Source organism: Oryzias latipes, chromosome 19 (assembly GCF_053564925.1).
Source record: "Oryzias latipes strain Hd-rR chromosome 19, Olatipes_Hd-rR_3.1".
In the NCBI taxonomy this organism is placed as follows: domain Eukaryota; kingdom Metazoa; phylum Chordata; class Actinopteri; order Beloniformes; family Adrianichthyidae; genus Oryzias; species Oryzias latipes.
The window spans coordinates 6346104-6373487 of NC_136255.1; the positions used below are offsets into that span (position 1 = coordinate 6346104).

Consider the following 27384-nt stretch of genomic DNA (forward strand, 5'->3'; position numbering starts at 1 on the left):
TTGATTTGAATTTTTAAAAATTGACTTAATTATTGAATCTTTTTATTTACTTTGTGTTGTCCTAATCTTTTTGTCTTAGCGTATGCATTGCAGCTGTTTGTGTTTCTAAATGTTCCATTGCTTCTCCATCCAAAATAACTTAAACAGTGGAGATAATTTGTCTCCTTTTTAACTTTTGACTCATCTAGAAAATCAAAATGCTTGTGGAGTTTAGGTAAATGGTGGAAATTTAGATTATTCAAAAAGGATTTAATGTTTTCCCTTGCAGGATCTACACCCTCTTCTTATGTAATAATTATTTTTTAAAGTGTATTTAAAACTGAACCACGGTGACGTTGTAACTGGTATCCCTCTGTAGATTGTTTGGAAGCCTCCACAGCTCCTCCCAGTGGGACCTCCAGTGAGTCCCCTACCCCGACGCCTCCATCCTCTTTGCCAATGCTGCTCTCTGCCAATCACGAGGTGCAGCATGTGGAGGTTGAGCTGGTGACTCCGCCCCCTGCTGTCACTGGAACCTCCCCAAAGACTGGCATCATCCGTCGGACAGTAAAGTATTCGGAAACCGACCTGGACGCCATCCCACTTCGCTGCTACCGAGAGACGGACATCGACGAGCTGCTCCAGGGGGAGCAGGACGACGCCGACTCTGCGTTCGGCAGCAACCGCAGTGTTCAAGGCACCTCCGGGGCTGGCAGCAGCCCTCTTGGGGGGCTGGCCTGTGGCAGGGAAGATGGGCAATCGGAAATGAAGAGAGGAAGTGGAGGAGAGGAGGAAGAGGAGGTAGAGGAAGAAGACGAGGAGGAGGAAATGGTGAGCTGGGCAAGTGTGAGAATGCAAGGAGACAGCAGGAAGCAGCAGTATGCAGCTGAGGAGGAGCCAGAGGTGTTTGGACACCTGATGAGGTGAACACTGAGGCAGCAGCCTGTAAACACAAACAGATCACAGCAGCACAGACACATCCTTTCCTGACCTACTTGTTGATCTAAATTTGGATTCCAGATGGTCAGAAAAAGACATTTTTGCTTCAATTATTCAAAAGTTTATAACAAATGCAGTAGTATTTTACAACCATGCAAAGCTGGAGACGTTTTATTGGATTATTTCTTTTTGCATTTGTGGACAAGAGTTTGTATCTCTAGTTTCATTCCTGTCATCAAAAACACAAAGAAAATGGAGAATTAAATGTTCAACACTTTTCTACAGGGACTTTCCAAAGTGTCTACATTTCCTCTTTTTCCGTGCTTCTGAAAAAAGCACACACACACACAAAAAGTAATCCATCTTCATAACATATGTCTCCAACTAGTCTTTTTAAGATTTATTGAGGTAAGAATTTGTAAGAAGTGCAACCAAACAAATGAACTCTAGTCCACCTAAAACCAAAGTGTGGTGTGAGTCGCTGAAAGTGGGAATGGAAATGGATCAAAGAAAAGAATGGATCCATGTAGAGCACATGTGTCAAACTCAAGGCCCGCAGGCCAAAGTGGCATTTATCCATATATATGGGAAATCTGACTTGAAATATCGGATTGGGCAACTGTACATTGGGACTTATACACTGTCAATATAACTTAACCTGACAGAATCCAATGTAAAAGGATTTATGCTAGAGTAACAAGCAAACATATGTTTTCTATGCAACTACAATTGTCACTTTAAAAAGTTGTAATAAATAAATAATGCGTTATTTAACATTAAGGAGTAGTTGCATTTAATTTTCATAACATTTAGTTACATGTATAAGTTATATCTGACCCTTTGAGGACAGCCACTATGCTGATGTGGCCCTCAGTGAAAATGAGTTTGACACCCCTGATGTAGAGTAAGCTTTGTGTGTTCAGATGAGGAAAAAGACCTGACCTCTACTCTGGGTAAACACAGATCAAAATAAACAATGTCTCATAGGTAAATTTAATCTGAAAGAAATTGGGGATAAAAAAAAATCCAGAAAATAAAATGGATTTTTATCTGGGATTAAAGCCTTAGTCATATGCACCCATACGGAGGGTTGACCAATACAAGATGAAGCGAAGCAAGGTACTTGTGGCCCACCCAGTGTATTTTTTTCATAACAGAAAACCTCTTTTTCAAATAGCATTTTTTTTGTCTGCACCTGATTTACCACAATTGGAATAAAGAAATACTCAGAGATGCAATTTTCATCTTAATTTTCCTTATCCTCCATCATCAGAAAAATGACACAAGAATATGTTAAAAACGCCAAAAACAGGATTTTCGTATCAGTGGGTTTGGAACGTACCATTGTCTTGTGTTTGGTAAATGTATCATGAAGTATTCGTCAGGCAAATATAAATTGCACAAACTTGTGACGTACAGGTCATGCAGTCGTACGCCACTCTTATGCCACTCTCTAGTTGTTAGGAAAGTGCTGCACGCAGGTGTGCTGGTGATACATAAGTGCTCGTAAGACGCTCCTCGGATGTTGTTCACACAACATCCACACAAACAACAACTCTGATTGGTTGCACTTTAGGAGCCTGCACTTATCATGTAAAACATCCCTGGCAGGATTATTGTTCAGGATTTGGGGGATTTAGAAAATGAAAATCTGTACAACACGTCTGTTTTTCACCTACTTCACCCTTATTTACCCATCCATGTTGTATAAGTGTTCGCTACATCCCATCACTTGCAGCATGCCTGTAGAAAAATGAACATTTTCCCTCTACGGGCTCACTGACGGTCTACAACTTTATATTTCATGTGGGCCACCGATGTGCAGCTTTGCCCATTTTTCTCTCATAACCCTTTGTAAAGGCAGCAGTGACTAATGCTTTACCTAAAGATGATGGGATACCAACATTTGCTCATGATTGTTCGTAAAGTCTTCATTTCCATGGGGGTGTGGCTGATAACTACCTTTCCTCTCTCCAGACCTGTGAAGACATTCTTTGATAACCACAACCCGGCCTTTAAGTCCCCCATCCTGGTGTCTGGTCCCCGGTTATCCACAGAGGATACGTTCAGCCGTCATTTCGAGAGCATCATGGAGTCCCACCGAGCCAAAGGGACGTCCTATAACAGCCTGGACAGCGAGGAGCTCCTGACCTCCAGCGCTCAGACTGTTCTGACCATTGACCTGCCCACACTAACGCCTGCTATCCACGCGCCGGTGTGCCAGAGCGCCAGGCAGATCGTCCAGCTCAGCTTCGCCCCGCTAGCGCACGACGAGAGGCCCAGCCTCTCTGATTCTGTCTTCACTGTGACGGGAGACTCGGACGCCACCCGGGCGCCCTCCAGCGAACGGCTGAGCAGCGGCTCAGATGACGCGGTGCCCAGAGGACAGGAGGGTTCACAACTGGGGAGCAGCTGGTATGTCAACACCTCCTATTCTCTACCCAGGTGAGACCTCAAGGCAGGTAGTAACAAAACTTTCCTGTTTAGGTTTTTGGGACACAAATTGGAAAATGTGCATTTTTTTCAGATAATATTGGAAAAAGGGAAAAAATAATAGATTGAATTTCTGGTAGGCTACCCACAGTTAGTTTGATTTTATTGATCATAGTGTCTTTTATTGATCAGACCCTTGAGTTGCTGTTTGTAAAATTAATCCACAGCCTATAGTGTTAGTGTTCAAAAAACCTTCATGTAAATGGTCACAAAAATGGGTTTCCATCAGCACACATGCTCAGAAATTAAGTTTGCAAATTATATTTATTGGCTTTATGCTCAAGTCAAGTGAAGATTAAGATGCTGTTTTTTGGCGTTTTTTAACATTTTCTTATGACATTTTTCTGTAGATGGAGGACATATAAAGAAAATTAAGATTAAAATTAAATGACTGAGTATTTTTTTTTGATTTAATGTAAATACTTGCGATTTCGAAGCAGATGAAAAAAATAACCCTTTGAAAAAGATGTAATTTGTGACGTAAAAATATTCTGGGTGGGCCACAAGCTCCATGCTCTGCTTCATTCTCACGCATCCACTTGAAGACAAATAGACAAATAGAACATCATTGTTTTCCTCATCTGAGCTGGAATCTGAATCAAAAATGGACCGCTGGGTAGCTCCAATATTGGTCGCCATTTTTGTTGCACTGGTAATGTTAGGTTGGGGGTGTGAGGTATTTGTGCAACATGTTTGAACTTTTTATAAACATTTGTATTAAGTAAAACCTATTAAAAAGTAGTAAACTAGTGTTCAAAAAGATAGAGACTAAAGTAATAAATTAAATTTAAAGTTACAGCAGGAACAAGGCCTTATGAATGAAGGAGATTTAAAGGACAAATTCAAAGATAACATGTCAGTTTTCTGCCTGGGGTTGAAAAGCAGAAGCTGAGTTACAGCTCAGTGCCCGACCCGCCAATTTGAACTGCACCTTGTAGTACACACACCCTTTACTCCTCAAAAATATACACTCCAACACACAGACATATACATGCACACCCACACGCTGACAAACGGGCGGTCTTGCTGGCTCTGCCCCGGGTGGCGGATGTGAGGGCCCGGCGGGCGTTTTTTTCACTATCTGCTACGGTGTGGGTGTTGGTGGGATCCTAGCTGCCGCTGCTGCTGTGGCAGGGGGCCTTGGTGAGGGGATGAGTGGGCACTCTTCCTCTTTCTTTTTACATTCCATCATCCACCTCAGAAGAACATAAACAATCACTTGAGTTCAGGTGCTATCTCACCTTCACACAAATAGTTTGTGTGACTGAATGAAATGTCTCACATGTGTTGGTCTAAAGGCATAAGTATGTGTGTGTAAACATAAGTTGTGTTGTGTACATGTTGACATGTGAACATTTTTGGAGCCAACTGGTATGTTTATAACATTTGAGCGTGTGTGTGGACAGGCCCCGCCCTTCTAGATTTGTGTTACTTTTGAACCTGACCATACTGATGATAAACATCCAGCAACTTGTTGCTTTATGCTGCTTCATGGTTTTACCCCTCCTTCTATAATCCCCCCCCCCCCGATATCCCTCTCTTCTTCCCTCCTTTTGTTTTTGTCTTTCTTTTTTCCGTCCGGTTCAACACAAAAATGTTACAAATATATAAGTAAGATGAACAAAGTTTAGTATAAATTACAAAAGGGGTTTATTCAAATATACACCTAGTGTCAAAAGATTTATAACCCCTATTGTATCAGTAAAATATGTTTAACCCATGAGGCTTTCAGCTCTCATCTGTTTGCTCAGCTGTTGGAGATGACACTGAGTCACAGCTTTAAGCTTGACAGAGGTTTGGCATTGAAAGTAAAGCTTTTCTGGAGTATTTTAAAGAACTTACATTATTCAATATTCATATCCATACATGATCCATGAATCGAAACATAACAGATTCATCTAACTTTGTGTTACCTAAATGAAAACAATATACATTTATTATTCATTCAGTGTTTAAAAATATAAATGAAAATGACTTTTGACAGAGAAACTTTTTTTTAATTTCTTTCTGTTTTTTATTTATTTTTATCAACAAAAACTACATGTCTTACTGACGTAACAGCTTCAAAAGATAAAACCTGGCATTTTGGATCTTTTAGACTGTTTTGTTAAAAAAAAGTCTCATTTGAATATATCCAGGTACTGTTACAGCGGAAAAAAGGGTTATGCTTAATGCACACAACACACATCCCTCGCTGTGGTTTACCTTCAGCCAATTGATATTGACCTGACTTGCTAGAATCAAGCTTGTGATTGGACGTCTTTTTGCTTCCATCACATGTACATTAAAAGACAAGGACAGTGGAAACACAACAGGAAGAGAAACTGACAGTTTGACAAAAAAGGATTATTTACTTCATGGTCGATTTTAATGTTTTTACTGACAGTCTTGTTTGTGTCTATAGTTTTCCACTGATACTCCTGTAACTCCCAGTGCTCAATCAATTTTTCAATAGGTACCTGTAGCTTTTTTATCCTCACTATGGTAAACCCATTTTTGTTTTGTTTATTTTCTCTTATATTTGAAGGTGAAAGAAAACCTATCAACAGTGGGGGTTTGTGGGTTGTCTCTGGTGTGAAACAGGAGCGTGCAATCTGATTATCAAGTTCACAATCCAGATTATACGCCTCCTTTTGGATGTAAAAGACAATAATAAGCCGAAAGTGGAAGTGGGAATATTCCATCTTGATCTCAGTCACCTTACTTTTGGAATATTTGGGTTTTATGAGAGGAAAAAAATGACAGGACGTTGAAGAACATCAGTGTTAACTGAAGAAGAACATTGCTATTTATTTGTAAGATAAAACACTGAAATATGTAAAGCTGTCACAAGATGGTGATGCAACAGAAACACATTATTCTTCAGTAGAAAACTGTTGCCAGACTCTGTGATGTTCCCCTTGAAAAAAAGTGTTGCTGCAGTGCCGTCCTGGAGCCAAGAGACTCGAGGGGAAGGTCACTACAGGGTTACTTGCAGTCCCTATGCCTCGTGGTGACAGTCTGTAGTGCTGTGTGTGTGTCCTGTGTGGATTGCGTTTGTTTGTGCATGCACTTTTTGTGTACGTACATAAGTAAACAGGCAGATGGCTGCTTCCCCTGCTGAGAGGGACTCACCTTGACTGTCCCAAAGACTTTAACATAGACCTCATCTGCAGCGGCAGAAATCTTATCTTTATTAAACAATCCTATTTTGTAAATCTTTTCATCAGCCAATCAAATTTGTGATGATGTTACAGCAGACATATGCTGTCTGTCTCTTATAATGGCCATGTGCTAAGTGAGACTGTCCAATGTTGTGAATGTCACCGTTACTTTGAGGGGCAGCTGGCACTGCAGAAACACCATGATGCTGTTTGTGGTCTCACCACTAGATGGCAGAAAAATGACAGGAATCTGCAAACACTGTAGGTGGGTGACTTTGTTTGTGAATCCCAGGAAGGAATCTAGCCTCAGCAGATACTGGCCAAAGGAATGTTGTGTCAATGAACCCCTCAGATTTTCCTCCAAATCTAGATTAAATCTCACACCACAGGAAGTAAAGGAAAATGTTTGCTTAGTGCTGGTCCTATCTCATTCATACGTTCTCTCAAAGCGGTGGAATCCAGCAGCGAGACGATGAGGCAGACTTCTCTGCAGGTTTGGCCAAACTTTGATAAAAGTTGGAATGTCACTCCTCCCCTCCTTTCCCTCACATCCCCCTTCGTGGATGGTGCGTACCAGTACACAGAGGGTCATTGTGCACAGCTTCTTGGTAGACGAAGAGAGGCTCAGCTCTGTTTTTTTTTCTATGACTGTAAAAGCGGAGGCTGAGAGTTCTTTTAGGACTTTTTCATGAAACGGTGTTAGGAGGTGGTGAGGCCTTAGATCAGGGATCTGCAACTTTCAATTCTTAAAGAGTCATTTGGGTCAATTTCTCACTGACAACAACCTAACAAAATCTACAAAGTCTGACTTCACCCTTCAGAAAGAGAAAAGGCACTGACCTTATTATTTATGTTATTGTTACTATTATCACAGATACAAGAGAAAAAAGCCCTTTTTAAAATATAAAATAGTTTTAGCAGAGGTTCACATGACTGACTTTCAAAATAAAAGACACCCTGTGTCACATAGGATCATTTCAATGCAGTAAATGTAGGAAGTAGTAGGTAATGTCATGTCTGCAGTGATTAAAAACAGTTTTTTTTACCGTTTGAGGTGCATCTCAGCAATAAATGTATAGATCTGAGAAACTAAAATGAAATATGCATTAATTGTCATAGTTTTTAGCTATAAGTCGCTCTGGAGTAAAAGTTGCAGCAGCCAAAAATGCATAGTAAATAAGACATTTATTAAACAAAATACAGGGACAAGAATGGACATTTCATCTTGAAAGGCCAATTATAATGACATAAAAGATAACAATAGACTGAATATCTGCACGCTTCACTAACGTAACACACTAATGCTTGTTTAGCTTCATGAGGATCTGGTATATTAGTGCAACATATAAACAATGATTAAAATAATCATAGCATAAAAAACATGCTAAAAAGTCAATGAAGCACTTTTTAATAACTTCAAATCACTAAATACATCAAATTCTTTATCCTTTGTGTCGCCTTGGAACCCAGCTTAAGACTGAGCTGCGCTTTTTCTTTTGCGTTGCTGTCAATAGCTAATATGGATACACACGCCTACAGTGCTAGCTAGTGGTTGTTGCTACTTATTTTTTTCGAACCCTTAGCCACACTGTACTAAAAAAACACGACTTATTCCAAAAAAAATACGGTAATTGACCCTTTCAAACCATTAGGCAAACTTAAATTCCTTATTTGTTCAAAAATAAAAACATTTCTAACTGGTCCACCTCAAGTATGAACGCTTACTGACCTCCAATTGATTTTCTCTAATACACGGCGCAAAAAAATCTGTCAAAATGTTTTTGTTCAACTTTGTTAAACTACAAAGACGAACTGCTTGATGGATTGTTAGTGCATTATGGGTACTGTAGTCAAGAGCTTTGGAGAGTGATATATTACTTTACATTTTTCCTTACTTTACTTCTTTTCATACTTTTCATGTTACAAATACTTATTCAAATCAAAGCCCTTTAAATTTGTTTAACCAGAGAGCTGGAGAGGTAAAACAGTGACGTGGGCTCTTAGCTCATGCTCCCACATCCAAACCAGCAGCAGGCCCAGATGAAGCCGAAATCTCACAAACAGCCACAGGAGGTGGATAAAGAACATCCTCTTTTGGTCTCAGGCAGTTGTAGTTATGGAGGAAACAACCTGAAGGCACGCACGCCATGTGGATGTTTAAACCTGACACCTTCCATCTTTTGTTTTGTCTGTGTGTGTGAAGAGCTTACATGCAAAACAAGTTAGGCGGCTGTTCGTGGGACACCAAGCGGATGCACAGTTTGAGAGTGTAACTGGAGATGCAGGGAGCGGGAGAAGAAGGGAGGATAGAAATGGAAGGTGATTCGAAACCAATTTCCTAGCCAAGTTTTATGCCATGATCTGAAAGCAAGGTCAGCGGGGGGTGGGGGGTGCTTTTTCACAGAAACGGGGGAGGGAGATGAAGAGAGGGAGGGCTGAAAATAAGGAAGAGAAACAGCAAATAGACTCAGAGGGGGACAGGAAAAACAGACAGGCATTGGAGGACAAACGGCCCTTTTTTGCCTTTGGGAGAGTGGCTTGCTGGGCGGATCAAGTGACAGCAGAAGTTTGGGAGAATCCATGAAGTCAGACTGTGAACAGAGCAGAGAGCAGTTGAACTCTGCCCGAGTGCAGGTGTGTGATGAATTCTGGGAAAAACGCAGCAGGGAGAACAGGAGTTGTCCGGGTAAGGGCTAAAAGACAACCATCCTGTCAGGCACCGGCAGAGAAAGGCAGCTCTGTGTTCTGCTGTAAAGCTTCAGCTGTAGGAGGGGAGGACAGACGATTGACAAGTCGAAGGTCTACCTACAGGTATGACTTTTGCCCAGGAGGGTGTCACACCTGCTTTTCATCATTTGTTTAACCAAGTTATTGCGACTTGGTTGTGAATGCTCAAAGTGTAAACTTTGTTCTTGAATTGAGTCCAAATGCTTTCTGCATCCTTTTGAGGAGTTTGGCATCTGTAGATCACCTCTATGTTTGACTCATTAACCTCAATTAAATATTTCTTGTGTTATTGTTGCTTAAAGAACCACAAAAACTTTTTATCTTTCATGTTTAATGCCCCGTCCTCACTTTTTAGGAGGATTTGGCGCTTTTCTCACACTTTGGTAGCCATTTTTTAGGTAGTAAATATCATCAATTTGCAAGACCCCTCCCCACATATGATCTTACTACATTCATCGTACAAAAAAACACACCATCACACTTCTCTTTGTTTAAATGTGTTCTCATCAGAGATCATTTTATTTCATCCAGTGTAGCGTGATAACAATAGTTAAAATGGCAGAGACCTGCAGATATCTTCCATTGCAGTGACCTGCAATGGCAGATATCGCTGGTGACACCTAAGTAACACAGTCTGTGACATACCGTAACTCTTTGACTGTTAACGCAATCAACATAAATCAGCTGATTCTGATGCGGAGATTGCTTTAGGACACTACCTGGAATTACCTTAACAGCGTCAACAGTTGAAGAGTTATGTCATCTGAAAGAATGTAAACACTAGAGCACAAGCTCTGGTGTTAAAGGGTTAAAGTGACGATGGCCCGCCCCCCGTCCCTTGTTCGGCCCTCATCAGAAATGGACAGTCTGCTTTTGAACATTCTGTTTTATGTGGAAAGTTGGAGAACCCCGCTGAACTCTGGTCTGCTAAATAAGAGTCCATGTTCACTTGCAAGTGAACCCTGGTCTAGTTCAGTGGCAGTGTGAGCACACAAACTTTTTAGCAGATCCGAAAGTGGAAGTAAAGCATTGTGGATGATGTAACAGCGGTGCTTTTGAATATGTAAACAAACTGTTTACAATGCAAATCCAAGAGCTGGGAATGACGGTACGTTTGTAAAGTGCCTGGTAATGTGATGCAGTGACGAGGTCACAGGAACTTTTTAATGCAGTCAAAGGACTAATGGGAGAAACCATTTTTTTTTGGTCTCATGTGGTCAGATGGTTAAATGCATGACAGCCTACAAATGATAATTATGCAGTTTTTACCCACAAACAGAAAAAAACTGTCATTTTCTAGGACATAGTTTCTGCTGAGCTGCAATAGTTTATTATAAATTCACCACTGAGTTGTGGGAGGGACTTTAAGGATGGAGCAACCCAGTCCCCACTTCCCCTTACCCATCTATTTACACCCTCTCCCACTAGCTCACAGCACCTCACACCCCCAACCTAACATTACCGGTGCAAAGAAAATGGTGAGCGATATCCAGCTGTAAATTTTTGAACCCTATACCGGCTCAGACAAGGAAAACAAGGACGTAGATGGATCAATTTGTCTACAAGTAGATGTATCAGAATGGAGCGAAGCAGATAGCTTGTGGCCCGCCAAATATATTTTTTACTTCTCAAATGTGCTTTTTCCTGCATATTTTTTTTGTTTGTTTGATCCTGATTCACATCAATTTTAATAAACAAACACTCAGAAATGCAATTTTGAGCTCCATCAAAAATGCTACCAAAGCATGTTAAAAACACCAATAACAACATTTTCATCAGAGTGGGTCTTTTATGTAATGTTTGAACTTTCTTGATCACTCATTTTATCTGTTGTAACGACTCACCACAACCAACTCTTTCAGCAAAAACGAAGCTCGTCTGGCGACAGACTGTGAGTTGGAGCAGGACCCCAGCGATCGCCTTGGTTTGAGCAGCAGTGACACGCTCACCAATGGCAGCCATCGAGCGGACGTGGCAGCGGCAAAGCGTCTGGCCAAACGCCTTTACAACCTGGAGGGCTTCAGAAAGGCTGATGTGTCTCGCCACCTCAGCAAGAAGTGAGCAACTGATTTACTGCTATGCATCTTCGAACCATTACCTGTAAATGAGAACTGGACTGAGTGACTCATCCCCCCTGATGTTCCAAATACTCTCTGGCTCCAAGAAGCCAAAATCTCATAAACGTCCATAGAGAAACAAACAGCTATTACTCAGTCATTCTATTTGTCAGAGGAACCATTCTTCATCTGCTACTTTTTTTTTTTAGCATATTCTTGATTTTATGATATTTTTTCTTTGGTGTCAGTTACTCAAGTTATAAACTGACTAATCAGATCCCTCAGTAAAACAATGGGGTCTCACATCCAACATTCAAAACGTTTGATTGACAAATTTAGTGTGGTCCACGTTCAAGTGGTTTGGACTTTTGACAATCTCACTCCTGAGTGGCCAGAGTGGTTGTCATAGAAATGTTGACTCAGACCGACTCGGACCAATCACTGCTTACTGACAACATATTTTCCATTTTGTGCAAAAATGGCGACTGAAGTGACTCAATTTCATTGGAGCCTAAAGGAGGCCATTTTCTATGGGTAACATCACACTCACTCCAGTTCTCATGTACAGTCAGTGGTTGAAACCATAAAAGTGAGCTTTGCAAGAGGTTGAATACGGAGCGGATTAGAAACTCGAGGTTTATGTAATCCTTTTGTCACAGTGCCTTCAATCCTTGCAACAAAAAAAACTGTAAACATACAGAAACAAAAAAGTGACAAACGTTGGAGAGAAAGGAAATTATTCGTTTGTGCAATGCTCCTGCAGAGACCTTTTGTGAGGACTACCCTGCATTGTTTGCTGCCCCCTGCCCTCCTCTTTCAACTAGCTTAACCCCTAAAAGTATAATTGCTTTAATCATATTTGAACAATTTTAGAAAAAAGAAACATTTTTACAAATCCCACTGATTGGATCTGATATTTTCAGTAAAAGTCAAACTTGGTTTTAAGATTCAAAAAAACATATTTATTCCTCATGTTCACTCTCGGAGGCTTTTTTGAACCCTTCATTTACCGTGCTAAATAAGTAACATAGAAATGCATCAAAGTTTCTCTAAAACCGTGAGAAATAAATCCATCCATCTTTGTAACCCACTATCCCCTTCGGGGTCACGGGGTTGCTGGAGGCTTAACCAGCTGTGTGTAGAGTGTAGAGAGGTAAGACCATTTTTGCTCATTTTTAAAGTTTTGTGTCTTGTTCAATTAGATTAGATGACTGAATAAAACACTAAGTGTGTTTTAGGGGGGGGGAAACAAATGTGGTTTAGCTTCAAGGATCTACCATTAAAATATTAAAACAACAGTTATCTCAAGTTTAAAGTCTTCTGTGCAAAATGTTAAAGCAAACAGCTTTTGAAATATTTGAATATGCAATGAAAAAGCACTTCTGGTTTCATTATATCTGTAATAACTTCCAAATTCAGTTTTCTTCAGTACTTCCCTTCATATTTTGTCCCCAAATGTGCAGATTTAAAGCAGATCCACCTTCTTCTGGTGCTTCCCCGATCAGTCATCTCATCCTTCTGTCAGCCATCCTCTGATGATATTTGAATTTGAAATGAAAAGATTTCTCACCTTCTGCCAGATGTGTCCAGGGAATTCCCTCTATTTTCTTCTTGTCTCTTCCTTTAGCCTCAAGTCTGGATCTTAAATCGACTGTGCCAGCGCAGTTACCCACTGACAGCACAAGGCTGTTCTCTGAGTGGAGGAATCAGCCGTCCTATTCCTGGTGTCACACTCACATGTTACCTGCTTGTCTTTCTGCAGTAACGATTTCAGCCAAACAATTGCAGAGGAGTACCTGAGCTTCTTCAACTTTGCTGGCCTCAATCTTGACCAAGCTCTGCGGTAAGACAGCGCAGCAGAAAACATGCACGCAGTTACTAACCAGCTTCTGCTAACCAGCTTAATGTGTGTCATTAATTTTTAAAACTATGACCATGATTAAAACATAAGGGGTGTATCTTTGTCATAAAAACTTCTTTTCTGTGTGGTTTTTGGCCTTAGTTAAATGGAAACCTGCTCTTTTAGATGTTTTAAACCATGTCTAGTCTTTAGGGAGAATACTTCTCCCAGCATGTAAACACTGCCCCCCAGAGGCCAGCTTTGGTGTTACATGTAGTAAAGTTCCATTTTGTGTGCTGCAGGACTTTTCTCAGGCAGTTTGCCCTAATGGGAGAGACTCAGGAGAGGGAAAGGGTTTTGTCACACTTCTCAAGGCGTTACATGGTCTGCAACCCAGGAGTTATGCCATCAGAGGGTGAGTCTCACCTGAAATGTTTAAGCTTGGTGATTGATTTAAAAGAAAGTCTTTAAAAGCTCAACTTATGCCCACCATGAGCTTCATTTTCAGAAAGCATTAACAGAAGATTACCAGCTTTATTTTCCTTAATAGTCACAAGGAATAAAAGACAATGAAGTAAATAGCATACAAATAAAATATCTGTAGAGTTTTGATTTTCAGATTGTATTTCCGCTTTATATGTATTTCAAATTCAAATTCAGCTCTATTGATAGATCATTTTTCCTGCTACAGAACACATCAAAGTGCTTTACATAATAAATAAATTTAAAAAATAGTAGTGAAAATAGTTACAATCCACATAACAGTCCATAAAATCAAATTAAAATATCAGGAAGTGTACTTAAAAGCCAACATGAAAAGATGAGTTTTAGGCTTTAGGCTAAAACCTTAACACTAGATGAAGCCCTCACATCCTCAGGCAAGGCCCACAGAGCAGGAATGAGGCCTCACCGAGGGTTTTTGTTTTGACTTTTGGGACCACCAGCAGACTTGAGGACCCGAGGGCTCTGGGAGGATTCAAACTACAAGAATTTCTCATAAAAATGATGATCCACTTCCATTAAGACATTTGTGGACTAATATAAGAATCTTAAAATAAATCCTTGTCCTCTATAACAGGCTTGCAGCCAAGTTTTGAACAAGCTGCAGCCGATTAATAGTATCTTTCTTAGCACCGGAAAGAAGTGCATTACAATGATCTATTGAGGGTGTAATAGAAGTGCATATTAATATTTCAGGATTGGCTTTGGAGAGAAAGGGTCTCATTTCTTAGTTGATAAAATTCAGATTTTAGTGACCGCATAGTGAGAGCAAAACAAAAGGAGGAATGGAGTCTGTCACTGCAGTTTGCCAACACGGTTTTCTGGTCCAGCGCATGTGGCCTCATCAGTTTAGTGTTGCCAAGCAACGGGCAAAGCATCATTGTGATGAAATGTAGATTAATCCATATTCATTTATTTTGTCACTTATTGATCTCCCATAATCCTCCTTCCGATTACATGAGTAAAGAACTAATTATATTTATTTGGCAAAAGCGCGGAAACATCGTTAACACAAATGAAGAATTAAATTCAAAATGAAATCAGATGAATCATCTCCTATAGCATCTGTTAATGCAAGTTATTTCACAAATATGTAGGCCTACAAGGGCCACACCAAAACACAAGCAAAAAAGAAGGAAAAACTAAAAGGAAAACAACAAAACATGAATCTAAATTCTGCAAAGGCCCCAACAGAAAAACAAAATACAAACTTGTCAAAACCTTTAAACAAAAATCTGAAGCACAGTAAATTCCAGTGTCAGCTTTGGTTAAAGTGCTTCAGTTTTTTGCATTTGGGCTCAGCCTTCTTTCATTCATACAACACATTTTTCTTTTTGTGTTTTGTAATTTTTTCTTCTGCAGCCTTTCTCAGTCCCCGTAAGTAAAACATTTGTTCTAATTAGACAAAATCTGAAGAGCATTACCAAAGCAGCAGCTCTGGAGAGATATTCCAAGTCAGGAGTGGTCAGATCTGTTAAAGAATGGCCCGCAGAAGAGATAAGGAAGCAGGTTCATTCATGCACATGGAAAGTGAAGGCCTGTGTGAACCTGTTTGTGTGTTTGTTTGCACTACTTACTTAACCCTTGTGCTATCCTAGGCACTTTAACGTTAGGAGTTGGGTCATCTAGACCCACTAGACAGTGCGCTGAACCTTTTTTCTTCAATGATTTGTGATCTTCACTGGTGTCCATGGATTACATGAAATCTTTCCACCTTTATCCACCTTTGTCATGGTAGGGAGAACACGTCAATGTAAGGGTGGGGTCATCTAAGATAGCACAAAGGTTACAGGACACATAACTGCAGGATGGTAAGATGAGAAGAATTGAGCTGGGTCCAGTCGTTCTGCTTTTCTGTTGCAGACCACACACAACCTTCCATGGGAGTGATATTTCCTGATGACTGTGGCCTTTTCTGGCAGAATAATTCTTCCAGCCAAAAAGCAAAACCCCTTCAGGAAATATTTGAAAAGTTTTAGCTTTTGCCGTCTAAGGTGAATTCTAAGCTGTTGCTTGGATCTCAGGGCAGTCGGACATCCGTAGGTTGCGCTGGACAAACATGCTGTTCCACAGAGAGCAGCCAACTCGGCAGAATACTGGACTAAAAGGCTCTGCTGCCAACATGCTGGTTCCAGATCCAACAGCACACCTTTAGAGGAGTCCACGCTATGATGGATCAGGGCCATGAATTAACGTTGTGGCTCTGTAAAGGTGGTTTTATCACACAGAGAAAGAATTCAACTTTCTTGAAATTGGGACAGCAAATTTGGCAGCAGAACAAAGAAACCGTAGTAGAATTAAATGTGTAAAAGTTTGACGGCAGGGCAAAAGTAAAAAAGACGATCAAAAAAATCAAAATAAAGCAAAAAACTTATTTTTAAAACTCAAAAAAATTAACAGAAAACATCTCTGAATCTTTATCCAAAATAAAATCTTTTTAAATTGTGCGTAATATCTATCCATATCCATAATGTGCAGAGATTCCTCCTTTAGAGCTATTTAAAATTAAAGAAGAAAAAATTAAAAGTCTTAAGAACTAAGAATGTATAACTTTTCTTTTTTTATAATAAGGTATACGCAAGATTTAAGTTTTTATCCTTGTTGTTGATATTTAACGTTATGCCAATGTAAGATGTCAAGATATGGAACTGGTTTTCTAGAGCAATTTAAGGCAAATGTTTTCTTCTGCAGATGCAGTTCATACGCTTACTTGTGCTCTGATGCTGCTAAACACTGATCTGCATGGTCAGGTGAGTAAACAAACTGTGCTTCTGCATTTGACCGATGAAAATAATGATAAAGTTGCTGCACAAGAACATGCAAAAGCTCCCTCGTGCACATCATAACTACAGGAAAAGTAAGTTGTTGGAACTGCACTTTTCCGAAAGGCATAAATGGTTCCAGCAGGAGCTTTTTGCAAGTTTCAAACTGATCTGGATCTGCACGTCTTTCTGCTGAGCTTCTTTCACCAGCATGACTCTGCTCCGTCTGTATTCTTAACGTTCTGTTTCAAATCTGCGCCATTAGCTGCTCTGCGCTGTGATAAGAGCAGCTCAGAGGAGGGATGATTAATTGAAGCGATGGTGCAGAGGATCAACTCAAACAGGGAAGACCGCTTCAGCAAAGAACCTTAACATATCATAAAGTTTGACCTCTGACTGTTACTGTCATTCTCATTCCGATGGGGAGAAGCTGCCTTCCAAATGTATACCAAAGATCCACTGACATTCAAACTACAGTTCAATGTTGTTTTAACTCAAATTATAGTTTAAAGACAGAAATGTTTCAGTAAAGCCTGACTAATCTGCATTTAAGTAAATTAATTTGAAGAAACTAGGCTAATAAAATTGGTCTTCGTTGCAAACATAAAGAGTTTATTTCTTATAGTCTTTAAAAATGTATTTATTTTGGGATTTAAACCATTTTTAAACTACTTTTCATGATTTCTTGTTGGTTCAAAATCAACAAGAGTTCAGTTTATTTATAATAGTTTTTGAGTTCCCGTTTCACAAGAGATATGATCAATGTTAAATACAAAATTATGAATATGGATAGAATCTTTTTGGGCTGTCACATCTTGAGACTTCAGATTTTAAACAAAAGAAATTATAAAAACAAAATACATTTTCGTTGTAAAGTGCTGGGGCAAAATTCCTGGGAAATCTGTAATTAAACTTCTTTTGGGGTTCTCTTGATAAAAAGAAGAAAAAACAAACAAAGGAGAAATTTTCTAAATTACCAGAATGCTACAACTTTTTTTGTGTCACTTAATCTGCTTTAATAAATATTCCTCAAAACAATAATTCAATAAAAACCAATTATGAGCAGTACCAAACTAGTTTTAGATATCTGGTTGAGGTCGAAGAACGTGTTTGTTGGTATTCTACAATTCAGACTTGATGTATTTTAAAAAGTAATTATATTTGGGGGGGAAAGTAAAAAATAAATTTTATGGCACTTGAAAACCTCATGAATATTAGTAATTGATGTTTTTGGGGAAAATTAAAATCTTCTTTAATTGTAATAAAAAAAGGAATTTATTTTTTAAATGTGGTTTTTTTTTGTTGTTGTTTTTTTTTTCTTGCGTATAAACACACATGGGGGAACAAACACTTATCGGTCTACTGTTCACATTATTTTACAAATTATAGGTCACTGATACATTTTTCCAGAAAATAAACCTGATAAACTCAAAAACACGTAAACCAATTTTTTCTTAATTTTAGACATTTTGCAACAGCCCCAAAGCAGGTTTATTTTCCAGCCCCACTTAAGTGAAAATACTCTTTTTGGTGCTTTAACACGTTCTTGTTGTCATGGTTTGAGTTTGTTTTGTCTTGGTTTTTGCTTTAGTTCTTGTTCTGTCTTGTTTGGTTCTGTTTCCTGTTTTATTTTGAAAGGGTTCCTGTCATGTCATGTCTTGAGTTTTACTTCCTTGGTCCCCATCTGTCCTGATCGTGTTCACCTGTGTCTTGTCTGCCCTGTCGGTATATAAGTCTTGTCTCTGCCTTCCTCTTGTGCTGGTCCATTAGCTTCTTGTCACAGTGTTAACGTATCTTGTCATAGCGTCTTTGTTTCCATGTTTCTCGCCACGCCCCAGTAAGCTTTGTTTTGTTTTTGATTCCTGCTCTGCAGCGCCTTTTGTTTGTTTGTTTACTAAACCCTCTAGTCCTGAAACCGTTTTGCCTCCCGCCTCTTCGTCTGGGTCCTACCGGCTCTCGAGCCCCCCTCACCGTGACACTTGTGGCATTTTTCTGATGAGGGATTAAGTCAAAACTATTTTTCTGAGTTTTTCTTTATTGAAATCATTTTGAATCAGGAGCAGAAGAAAAACTTATTTACCACATAGAAAAAATACACTGGGCAGGCCACAAGCTCCCATCTCTGGTCCATTCTGATGCATCCACTTATAGAAAAAATAGATCCAGGAATGTCTTCGTTTTCCTCTTCTGAGCTGGTATCTAGCTCAAAACTGTACCTTGGATAGCTCCGATATTACTCGCTATTTTTGATGCACCACTAATGTTAGGTTGTAGTTGTGAGGGGCTGTAAGCTAGTGTGAGAGAGGGTAAACAAAGAGCTCTCAGCAACAGGGAGGGGAAGGGGATAGGGCTTCTCCACGCCAACTGTCCCGCCCACAACTCGGAGAATAATTCTAATGAAAACCAAATTTTTTTTGGAACGATCAAAAGATGATCGAAGTGGGACTTTAAATATGATATAAGGATGAATATGTCAAATAAGCACCATGAGTGTTTTCATTTTCTGTGAAACAACGTTAAATATCTATTTTTTTTTAGAACGTTGGCAAAAGGATGTCAAGCTCACAGTTCATCGCGAACCTGGAAGGATTGAACAACGGCCAAGACTTTCCCAAAGACCTGCTCAAAGTAAGTCCTCTCCAGGTCTAAAATAGCTCAAACACATGTGCTGGTGTGGACCATGTGAGCGAGCGGTTTGTTTGTGTCAGCATTGCATTTGGGCCTCAGATCTGTGCGACTGACCGTTTGGCCTGCTTTAGCTGCCAGCTGGCCTCTTTTCACTGGCAGCCTCCAATCCGAGCAAAGCTTGAGCCCGCTACTTCCTGGTGTGCTCTTGATACAAGAATTGGATTGTGTTTGGATTGAGAGGACATGAAGAGGCCCACAAAAACAGCCTTAGGATATCTGTGCATGAAGCGTTTTTATAAGACTCGAGCCCAGCTGAGGACAGTGGCTTGAGAACAGTTCAGTTCCTGGGGCTCGATGTGGTGAAATAACCCAATCAGCATGTTGCTAGTCCATTGATGCTTTTGTTAATGATCCTGTAGATATAGTTTGGCCCATCAACATGCCACAGGCCCCCAGAGTGCCCGTCAACAAGTAGTAATGGGTTATTTATAATGCATGAGAGAAAGAAAGAGGCCGTGTGCTTCTGCTGCTGTGACGATGCTGAAATGAAATGCTGTGATGGTTATTAAGGGCAGATTGTGGCCGCCTTTTGGCCTTGAGCGGAGAGAGACGTGGGCAGAAGGGCCCGTGCATTACCTGTTTTATTTATGCCTGTATAAATCCAGGCAGTCTTTTTATCATGCCCTTTGCTTTCCACAGGCTCCTTTATTAGTTTCTCTCTTTCATCAAAGACATCTTCTTTTTCAACCACAAGAAAAACACTTTTTTCTCTTGTCCCCCAACTCAGTAAATGTAGCTGTTTAGCTTGAATCTTTGTCTCTGGGCTGCCACCTTTTCTCTGCTCTTTTTCACCTCTTCCCTGCTCCTCTTACCTCCTTTTGTGTGCGTTTTTCCATTCCTTTCTTGTCAATCCCAGTCCTGTCTTGGGTAGAATTGCGGCTTTACTGGCAGAATCTGAATTCTTCCCCTAGCCCTCTGCCTTCTCCTTACCCCTACATTTAGCTCTCCAAGCAGAGAGTTTTGGAAAAATAGTGTCTTCAAAATCGGACATCACTACCACTCAATGGCGTCATCAATTGCCAGTGAGCTACATTAGCGCATAGCTGCCAGCGCTCGGAAAATACATAACATCGGTTTTATACCTTTAAAAAGCTATGCTAAAACAAAAAGCCAAACTTCTGTGCTTCAGAGCCCACCCTCGTGAAGAAAACTTGTTTCTCTTCCATGGCACAGAGCGAAGCGGATCAGTGCAGGGATACTCAGCCCTAAGTCCCTTACGACTTTCCTTTAAAAAACAAGTTCTGACACAACTAAAGCTACAAATGCCCCTACAATTGGAGCATTTGGGAGGAGCCAGAGGGATGGGGAAGAATTCAGATTCAGTCTGAGTTTTTTAATGAAACTGCAGACCTACTCGCTGGAAATGTCCAACACTCCACAGTTTGTTATCTCTGAGAGTATTGTGGGTTGGAAAACAAAAGCATGGACAGAAGGATGTGAAAAGAGGAAATCAGTCTGAGTTTTTCTTGATTATAATATGGAGCTTTCTGCATTGGAGCTAGATTTTCCAAAGTACTGTTGGCTGTGCGAACCAAGCTTCTACTCCATACAGAGATGAGACTGCCCTCAGTGAGGCTCCCCACACCCCATACTCTCAGAGCACCCTCCACACGACACCACAGGGTGTCGAACGCCTTCTCCAAATCTAATTGTAATTTTTTTTTCTGTTTGCTCCGGGTTTACTAGAGGTGTAAATTGTACACAGTATGATGAAAGACTAAACAAACTCACTTGTGCCAAACCAAATTATTTAAAGGAAATCATCTATATTTATCTTGGCTCTGTTTAACTTGTAAACAGACTCTGTTTGTTCTTTCCTGTCCTCGTTTGGTCCCTTATCGTTTCATAATTTCCTACTGCCAAATGACTTCCACTGCTACCATTGCCTTCATCCACATGTTCCTCATTAACTCCCTCTGCTCATTTTCTTAGCTCTCCATTTCCTGTTTGGTTTGTGGCGCTGGACTTGGTACATGCTAATGAGTACATTAGGAAAAAAAAAAACAGAAACCAGAAGCTCTGACTCATTGTTAACGCACATGTACAAAAAGGCTCACTATCCCACACTTACAGAACTTACAGAGTTCTTTTTTTTCCCTCTCCAGCCTCATCAGAATGTTTGTTTTTCATATAATATCTCCCTTCAGGAAAGATAATTGCATATTTAGCATAGGCTAACTTAGATGCACCGAAAACGGTATAAAATACAAAGTGAGATTATGCATGTCTGCAGCAGTGCTGTTTTTAGCCGTGGATGTTGCCTGCTTGGCCAGCTGGTTTGCTTTCAGAGAACCATCTGGGAAGTTGTTTGGAAAAACTGATAAAATAAGGCAGTAGAAGTGGGTAGGCTTATTGGCAGATGACTGAATGAATGTTCTTATATTTTAGCATGTTGTGAGCTACTTTCAAACGGCCGTATTACAACCAAAAGAGCAGCGCTGGTTAATTAAAAATCAGAACCTTCTTTACCAGAAAGAAAAAAAGCCCTTAACGTGGTTCTGCTTCTATAAATAAGAAATTGATCCATTTCAAATGAAAACGTTGTGGACAAGCTGTATGTGCTGAGATATTATTTCAACAAAGAAGCAATAGCAACTATATTTTAATCCATTTCCAATTTCATTTTCTATAAAACACAAAGAAATGTCTTACTTTGGACCTTTGAGTTTTTTCTTGAGGGATTAGGTCAATTTTACCTTATATTGTTGAAGTAAATTGAATTATTCGCACAAAATTCATGGAGGAAATAATCAACAGACACACTGGGCATTAGGCGCTAAACGTGGGTTCTTGAATAGGTATTCAGCCCATGGTGTTCACACTGGACAAGAAGGGAAGGGCTTCTTTTTCTACTGCTTAATAGCGCATGTTCGCCACCAATAGTAGGAAGAGGCTTTGTGCAAAATGTCAAAGCAGTCACCCAGCTGGTAATCAAAAATCCATGTCTCTAAACCTGTTCAAATATGAGCTCTTATAAAAACAAACAACTGGTTGAAATAGTTCACCCCACCCCTACAGCGGTCATGAACAGGTATCAATAACGTGGGAGTGAATGGAGAAATGCTTCAGTCTGCAACTTTCCCACGGTGGTCTTTAGAGGAACTGCAATGTTTGGCACTTCCTGGTTTGTGTCACATTTGGAAACAGTGGGTGGGTCATAACTTATATTTATGATTTACCTACACATGCATGTCTCTTTTTTGGTTTTTACTGTATTTTCTTTTAAATTATAAAATCAATCTTTTATAAACTTAATGCTTTTTTCATTCCTTTTTTTTTCTTTCAGCAGCTTTCAGATGCTTTTACCAATCTCAGTGACATGCCGGATAAAGTTTAAAACAATTTATTACAGTTCAGCAGCTGTTTGTTTTCACAAAGATTGAGCATTTACTTTGTTAAGATCATATGATCACGCTAAAACGTGAGACCCTGTTCTGTGCCTCATTAGTAAAAACAAATACAAAAAAGTCTCCCAAACATGTCCTATAGTTCAGATAAAAAATATTTAACAAAAATGCTGTGTCCTTAAAGTTGCAGATTTCGTTCGGATAACATTTGTCTCAAATAGTGGTCACATTAAATACTATTAAAATTCAATACCTCTAAAAGCTGCTGGTAAAAAAATTTGGATTTTAATATCTATTTTAATATCAGTCACAACTCACGCGAGACCAGCTACCCTTTGAGACCCACTCTGATGATTTTGGTGTTTTTTATCATGATCTTGTGGCATTTTTCTGATGTAAATTTAAAGAAACACGAGCACAAAACAGAATTTCTGAGTGTTTCTGTATTCAAATTCTTGTGCATCAAAAAAATGCAAAAAAATGCAGACCACAAGCTCCCTGCTCCAAGCTCTCAGCAACAGAGAGAAGAGTTGCAGGGTTGATCTGATGATTTGAGTGGGACTTTAAAAGGAACTATTTTTTAAAACTGCTTGCATCATGTGCATCTGTAACTTAAATCAATAAACCTGTTGATTGTTGTTACCCTTTCAACTTGTTTCCATGGCTCATCTAAAATGAAAACCTCTGAGCAGTATTTTTTTTAAAGCCAGTGCAGCATTTCTTCAGGTTTAGCATGTAGTTTGATCAGCACATACAATACAATTTATTTTGATTTAGCACATACAAACAAATAGTACTTCAGCTGCAGCTGTAATGAAGATACTCTAAAGTTGTTGGGAACCAACACATTAGTTCATTGACCACACACGCTTTAAGGGCCTATACCATGCTGGTCTTAATCCTTTTATAGTAAACCTTATCCATACATTTGATATTACCTTTAAGACACAAAAAGAAATTATGTTAATGAAAAATGAGTAATTTTCCTGAGCTTTTTTCTAACCAGAGAATGAGACGACTGGATCTCTGAAGCACTGGCTTGGCTCCTTGTGGGTGCTGCCCATTTCATGACGTCAACCTAGCGGCGTGTCTGCGTTTCAACAACAAAACAAAACTCCTCCAAACTTTTGCAAAGATCTAGTTTAAATCTGCGTGTTCCTTTGCTTAAGTTTAGTCAAAATCGTTTAGTGTGAATTATTGTTTTAACAGAAAACAGCTTATCAGACAGGATTTTGTGCACATTTAGCAGGTGAAAAGACTCATTCTAGGGCAACACCCTCATGGATTTGATAGGAGACTTTTCTGAAGATGCTGCCATTTGCTTAAGCAAAACCCTATAGCTAAAACAAATAAGTAACTTCTGCTTAGGAAAAAATAGGAGTGACCCATTTCAGGTAGAGATCACATTTCAGCTATCAACTGTCTTCAATTATTTTTCCTCTTCCTGTTTAGTAACTTCATCTCCGTCAGTGTTCTCCACTCTGGTTCATTTGTCCTCTTTCGTTTCTTCCTCTGAACTCGCAGTCTGTCTCCTTTTCTGAGCAGCTCAGAGTCTTTTGATCAAACGCTGCGATATGTTCCTCATTACCACCACAAACGGAAAGTCAGATAGAGCAATCTTCCTCATGGAGTGTCCTAAGCTTGGCTCTCAAAACTCTTTGTTAACTACTTTACAGCTCGGATTCATTATAGGGCGGGACAGATAAAGCGGAAGGTGGGAAATTGAGGTGAGGGTCTTTGGTTCAAAGCAGAAGTTTACTGCGTTTCTAAAAAGGAGTATATTGATGAAATGTGATGCCCTGGTTGACGCCATCTCGACAAAATATGACACCAGTATTTTAACTTGTTGCACCACAGTGAGGTAAATGTCTAGCTGAGGGTTTGAAAGTCACCTTCAGTCAAAAGGCCACATACACGTGTTTTATAACAGAATTGTATACACCATATTTTCCAGAGCATAAATCTCATCCAAGTTTAAGTCACAGCAACCAAAAAAAGCATAATAAAAAAGAAAAAAACATATAGGTTGATCAGGAGTATATGTCTGTTGGGAGAAAAGTGCAACGCTTCTGAACATATCCGCCAATCCTGGCGGTTACACTGAACACGATTCACACATCAAATTTGTTACCGCTGCCTCTTTTGGACTCATCGATTTTGCATCCGTTGGACTTTTTTTTGTTGCACATCAAATTTGATCTTCAGCAGTGGTCATCCACAAAATGTGTTGACAAACTACACTGACCAAAAATATAAACGCAACACTTTTGTTATTGCTCCCATTTTTTATGGTATGAACTCAAAGATGTGAAACATTTTCCACATACACAAAATAACCAGTTCTCTGAAATATTGGTCACAAATCTGTCTAAATCTGTGATAGTGAGCACTTCTCCTTTGCCAAGACAATCCATCCCACCTCGCAGGTGTGCCATATCAAGATGCTGATTAGACAGCCTGATTATTGCACAGGTGTGCCTTAGACTGGCCACAAGAAAAGGACACTCCGAAATCTTCACCTGTATCACACACCACAATGCCACAGATGTCGCAAGTTTTGAGGGAGCGTGCAATTGGCATGCTGATAGCAGGAATGTCCACCAGAGCTATTGCTAGGGAATTGAATGTCCATTTCTCCACCATAAGCCGTCTCCAAAGGCGTTTCCGAGAATTTGGCAGCACATCCAACCGGCCTCACAAAAAAGGGGAGCAATAACAAAAGTGTTGCGTTAATAGTTTTGGTCAGTGTAGAAGCTCCTGTGGGGTGTGGGAGAAGCTACTGTCACGCTTTTAGCCTCTTCACTACATGGAAGCATTGACTGTATATCTCATTAACATTGCATGGAAGACATGAATGATGATGAGAGATCAAGTTTATTTATTTTGTAGAGCTTTACAAAATCATCAATAATCATACCCCCAACGCATGGTTCATGAGATCATTCAGGTTGTTTTTTTAACTGTGATTTTTACCGTCTACTGCAGGAATCCGCATCTGAATAACATCACTTTCAGGTGTACTTCCATCTCTCTCTGACCCAGTTTGATGACTTGCTGTCTCGCATTGGTCTAAGGAGAGAAAAAAAACAATAATGATAATAATGTCTTGATGCAAGAGGCCTTCAGCTCTCATCTGTTTGCCCAGCTGTTGGACATGACAAGTTTAAAAAAATAATAAAATAAATAAATAAAGTCAAATTTGGTAAAGTCAAAGTAGATGATAATAAAAAAATAAAATAAAATAAAACATTTTGGTAAAATATACTAAAGGGAAAATGCACTAATTACAAAATGAGTGAACATGCTCTAGTCCTTAACATAATTCATTGTTTTTTGCCACATTTAGCCATACACTTTTGGGGCAGTTCCATGTGTTTTTGTGGCGCTTGTCTTTTAAAAATATTGACGTTTGTTTTCTAACTTGCACAATCGTAATCATTGAGTACGTTGAGCTCTCAGCATAAGGAAAAAGCAGGGGAACAGAAAACGAATGACATACCAAGAGAAATACAAGCACAAAGTCCAAGGTTAGCACGGTTTAAAATAAGAAGCAACACAATCCAATCCAGCTGGAACCACAAACATAACGATTTATAAGCGAGAAAAAAACTATTCACACCATTCACCGCACTCTTTGAAAGTGCATCTTTTGTCTGTTTTTTGTCAGTCTAGTGGTGTGAAGTAGTATTTCTGGCAGAAGATGGCAGATCACTTAGATGAATCCAAATCAAGAAGCTGAAAAGAAGCTGCAAAAACTAACCGTGTTTAATTTTTTCATTTTTATCATTTTAAATGCTGCAAATTTACTAATTTGAAGTTTTTTCTAATCTCTTTTTAGCTTGAAGTGTTTCAGTCAGCGTTTGATATGTGTGTTTTGTTGTGGGTCTCAGCAGACCAGCATTACTTTAAGTATCTCTTTGTAAGCCCTATTTTCATGTAGCATGTCAGACAGCTGACAGCAGGGTAAAGTTAAGTGTGTAAACTTGAGCATTTGCACAGAAAACAGTGGCAATCTGTCTTCATGCGGTGATAGGATGGATGGACGTGCAGATGCAGCACAGCACATGTCCACTGCTGTACTCCAGCTTGTTTGTCTTCATCAGCAAGTTCCTGTTATAGCCTTGAGTATGAGCCCATAAACTGTCCTAATGGGCTCTGGGGGACACTTCATCCTTCTGTCACCAACAATGTGCTATTAGTAAACAGACCTGCAGCAGAACTGCAGAGGGATGTGACAATCTGAGCTCACTGAGTAAGCTGAAACAAAACATTTATTGGTTGCTTGATTTTACTGTTTGAAAAAAAAAAAATTATGAGAGATTATTTTTTCCAACTGATCAAATAGAACAAAGGAAAATCTTTTGAAAAAAGTTTGAGAGTATAGCATTTGAAGAGGTGTGCACAGGAAAATGAAATAATTCTGGTAAAAAACCCACTAAAGACCCATTCCGATAAAAACATTTTTTTTGGCTTGTTCTTGTGGCATTTTTCTCACATAAAAAATTACGGTAAAACCTAAAATTTCTGAATATTGTTGTGAATCACAGGAGACAAAAGACATCTGCTAAAAATAAGCAAACCACAAGCTCCCTGCTCCACTCTATTTTAATGCATCCACTTGTAGATAAATAGATCCAGGAACGTCTTTGTTTACCTCGTCTGAGCTGGAATCTGGCTCAAAACTGTACGACTCGTTAGCTCCAATATTGCTCGCCATTTTTTTTGGATCAGTAATGTTAGGTTGGGGGTTTTAGGGGCTGTAAGCTAGTAGGAGAGAATGTAAACAGATTGATGTTAAGGGTGTACCCCACCTTTGCCCTACAGTGGCTGGGATAAAGTTGAAAATAAAATTAAAGTCCCATAAGTTGTAGGAGCGGTGAGCTGCAGACATTTGGTGGTTTAACCTCC

The 27384-nt window shown here is 39.6% G+C and overlaps 2 protein-coding genes across 5 annotated transcripts in view; one reads left to right on the plus strand and one right to left on the minus strand.

The window, feature by feature from the left end:
* Nucleotides 1-27384, plus strand: part of LOC101166258 (uncharacterized) — a 134941-nt gene that overhangs the window by 68541 nt on the left and 39016 nt on the right. For 3 of the 4 annotated variants that reach the window (XM_011488421.4, XM_020711956.3, XM_020711957.3), the window contains exons 4-10: nucleotides 359-902; nucleotides 2896-3363; nucleotides 11144-11338; nucleotides 13101-13181; nucleotides 13481-13593; nucleotides 16371-16429; nucleotides 18980-19069. In XM_011488421.4, the coding sequence (XP_011486723.2) occupies nucleotides 359-902; nucleotides 2896-3363; nucleotides 11144-11338; nucleotides 13101-13181; nucleotides 13481-13593; nucleotides 16371-16429; nucleotides 18980-19069 (1550 nt within the window). The remainder of the gene's footprint in view (nucleotides 1-358; nucleotides 903-2895; nucleotides 3364-11143; nucleotides 11339-13100; nucleotides 13182-13480; nucleotides 13594-16370; nucleotides 16430-18979; nucleotides 19070-27384) is intronic. The other variant, XM_078937917.1, reaches the window with a different exon arrangement.
* LOC111946458 (serine/threonine-protein kinase pim-1-like) overlaps nucleotides 1-27384 on the minus strand; it is a 46429-nt gene that overhangs the window by 14850 nt on the left and 4195 nt on the right. The window contains exon 2 of the mRNA XM_078937919.1: nucleotides 25450-25545. Within this exon, the coding sequence (XP_078794045.1) occupies nucleotides 25450-25471 (22 nt within the window). The 5' untranslated portion in view covers nucleotides 25472-25545. The remainder of the gene's footprint in view (nucleotides 1-25449; nucleotides 25546-27384) is intronic.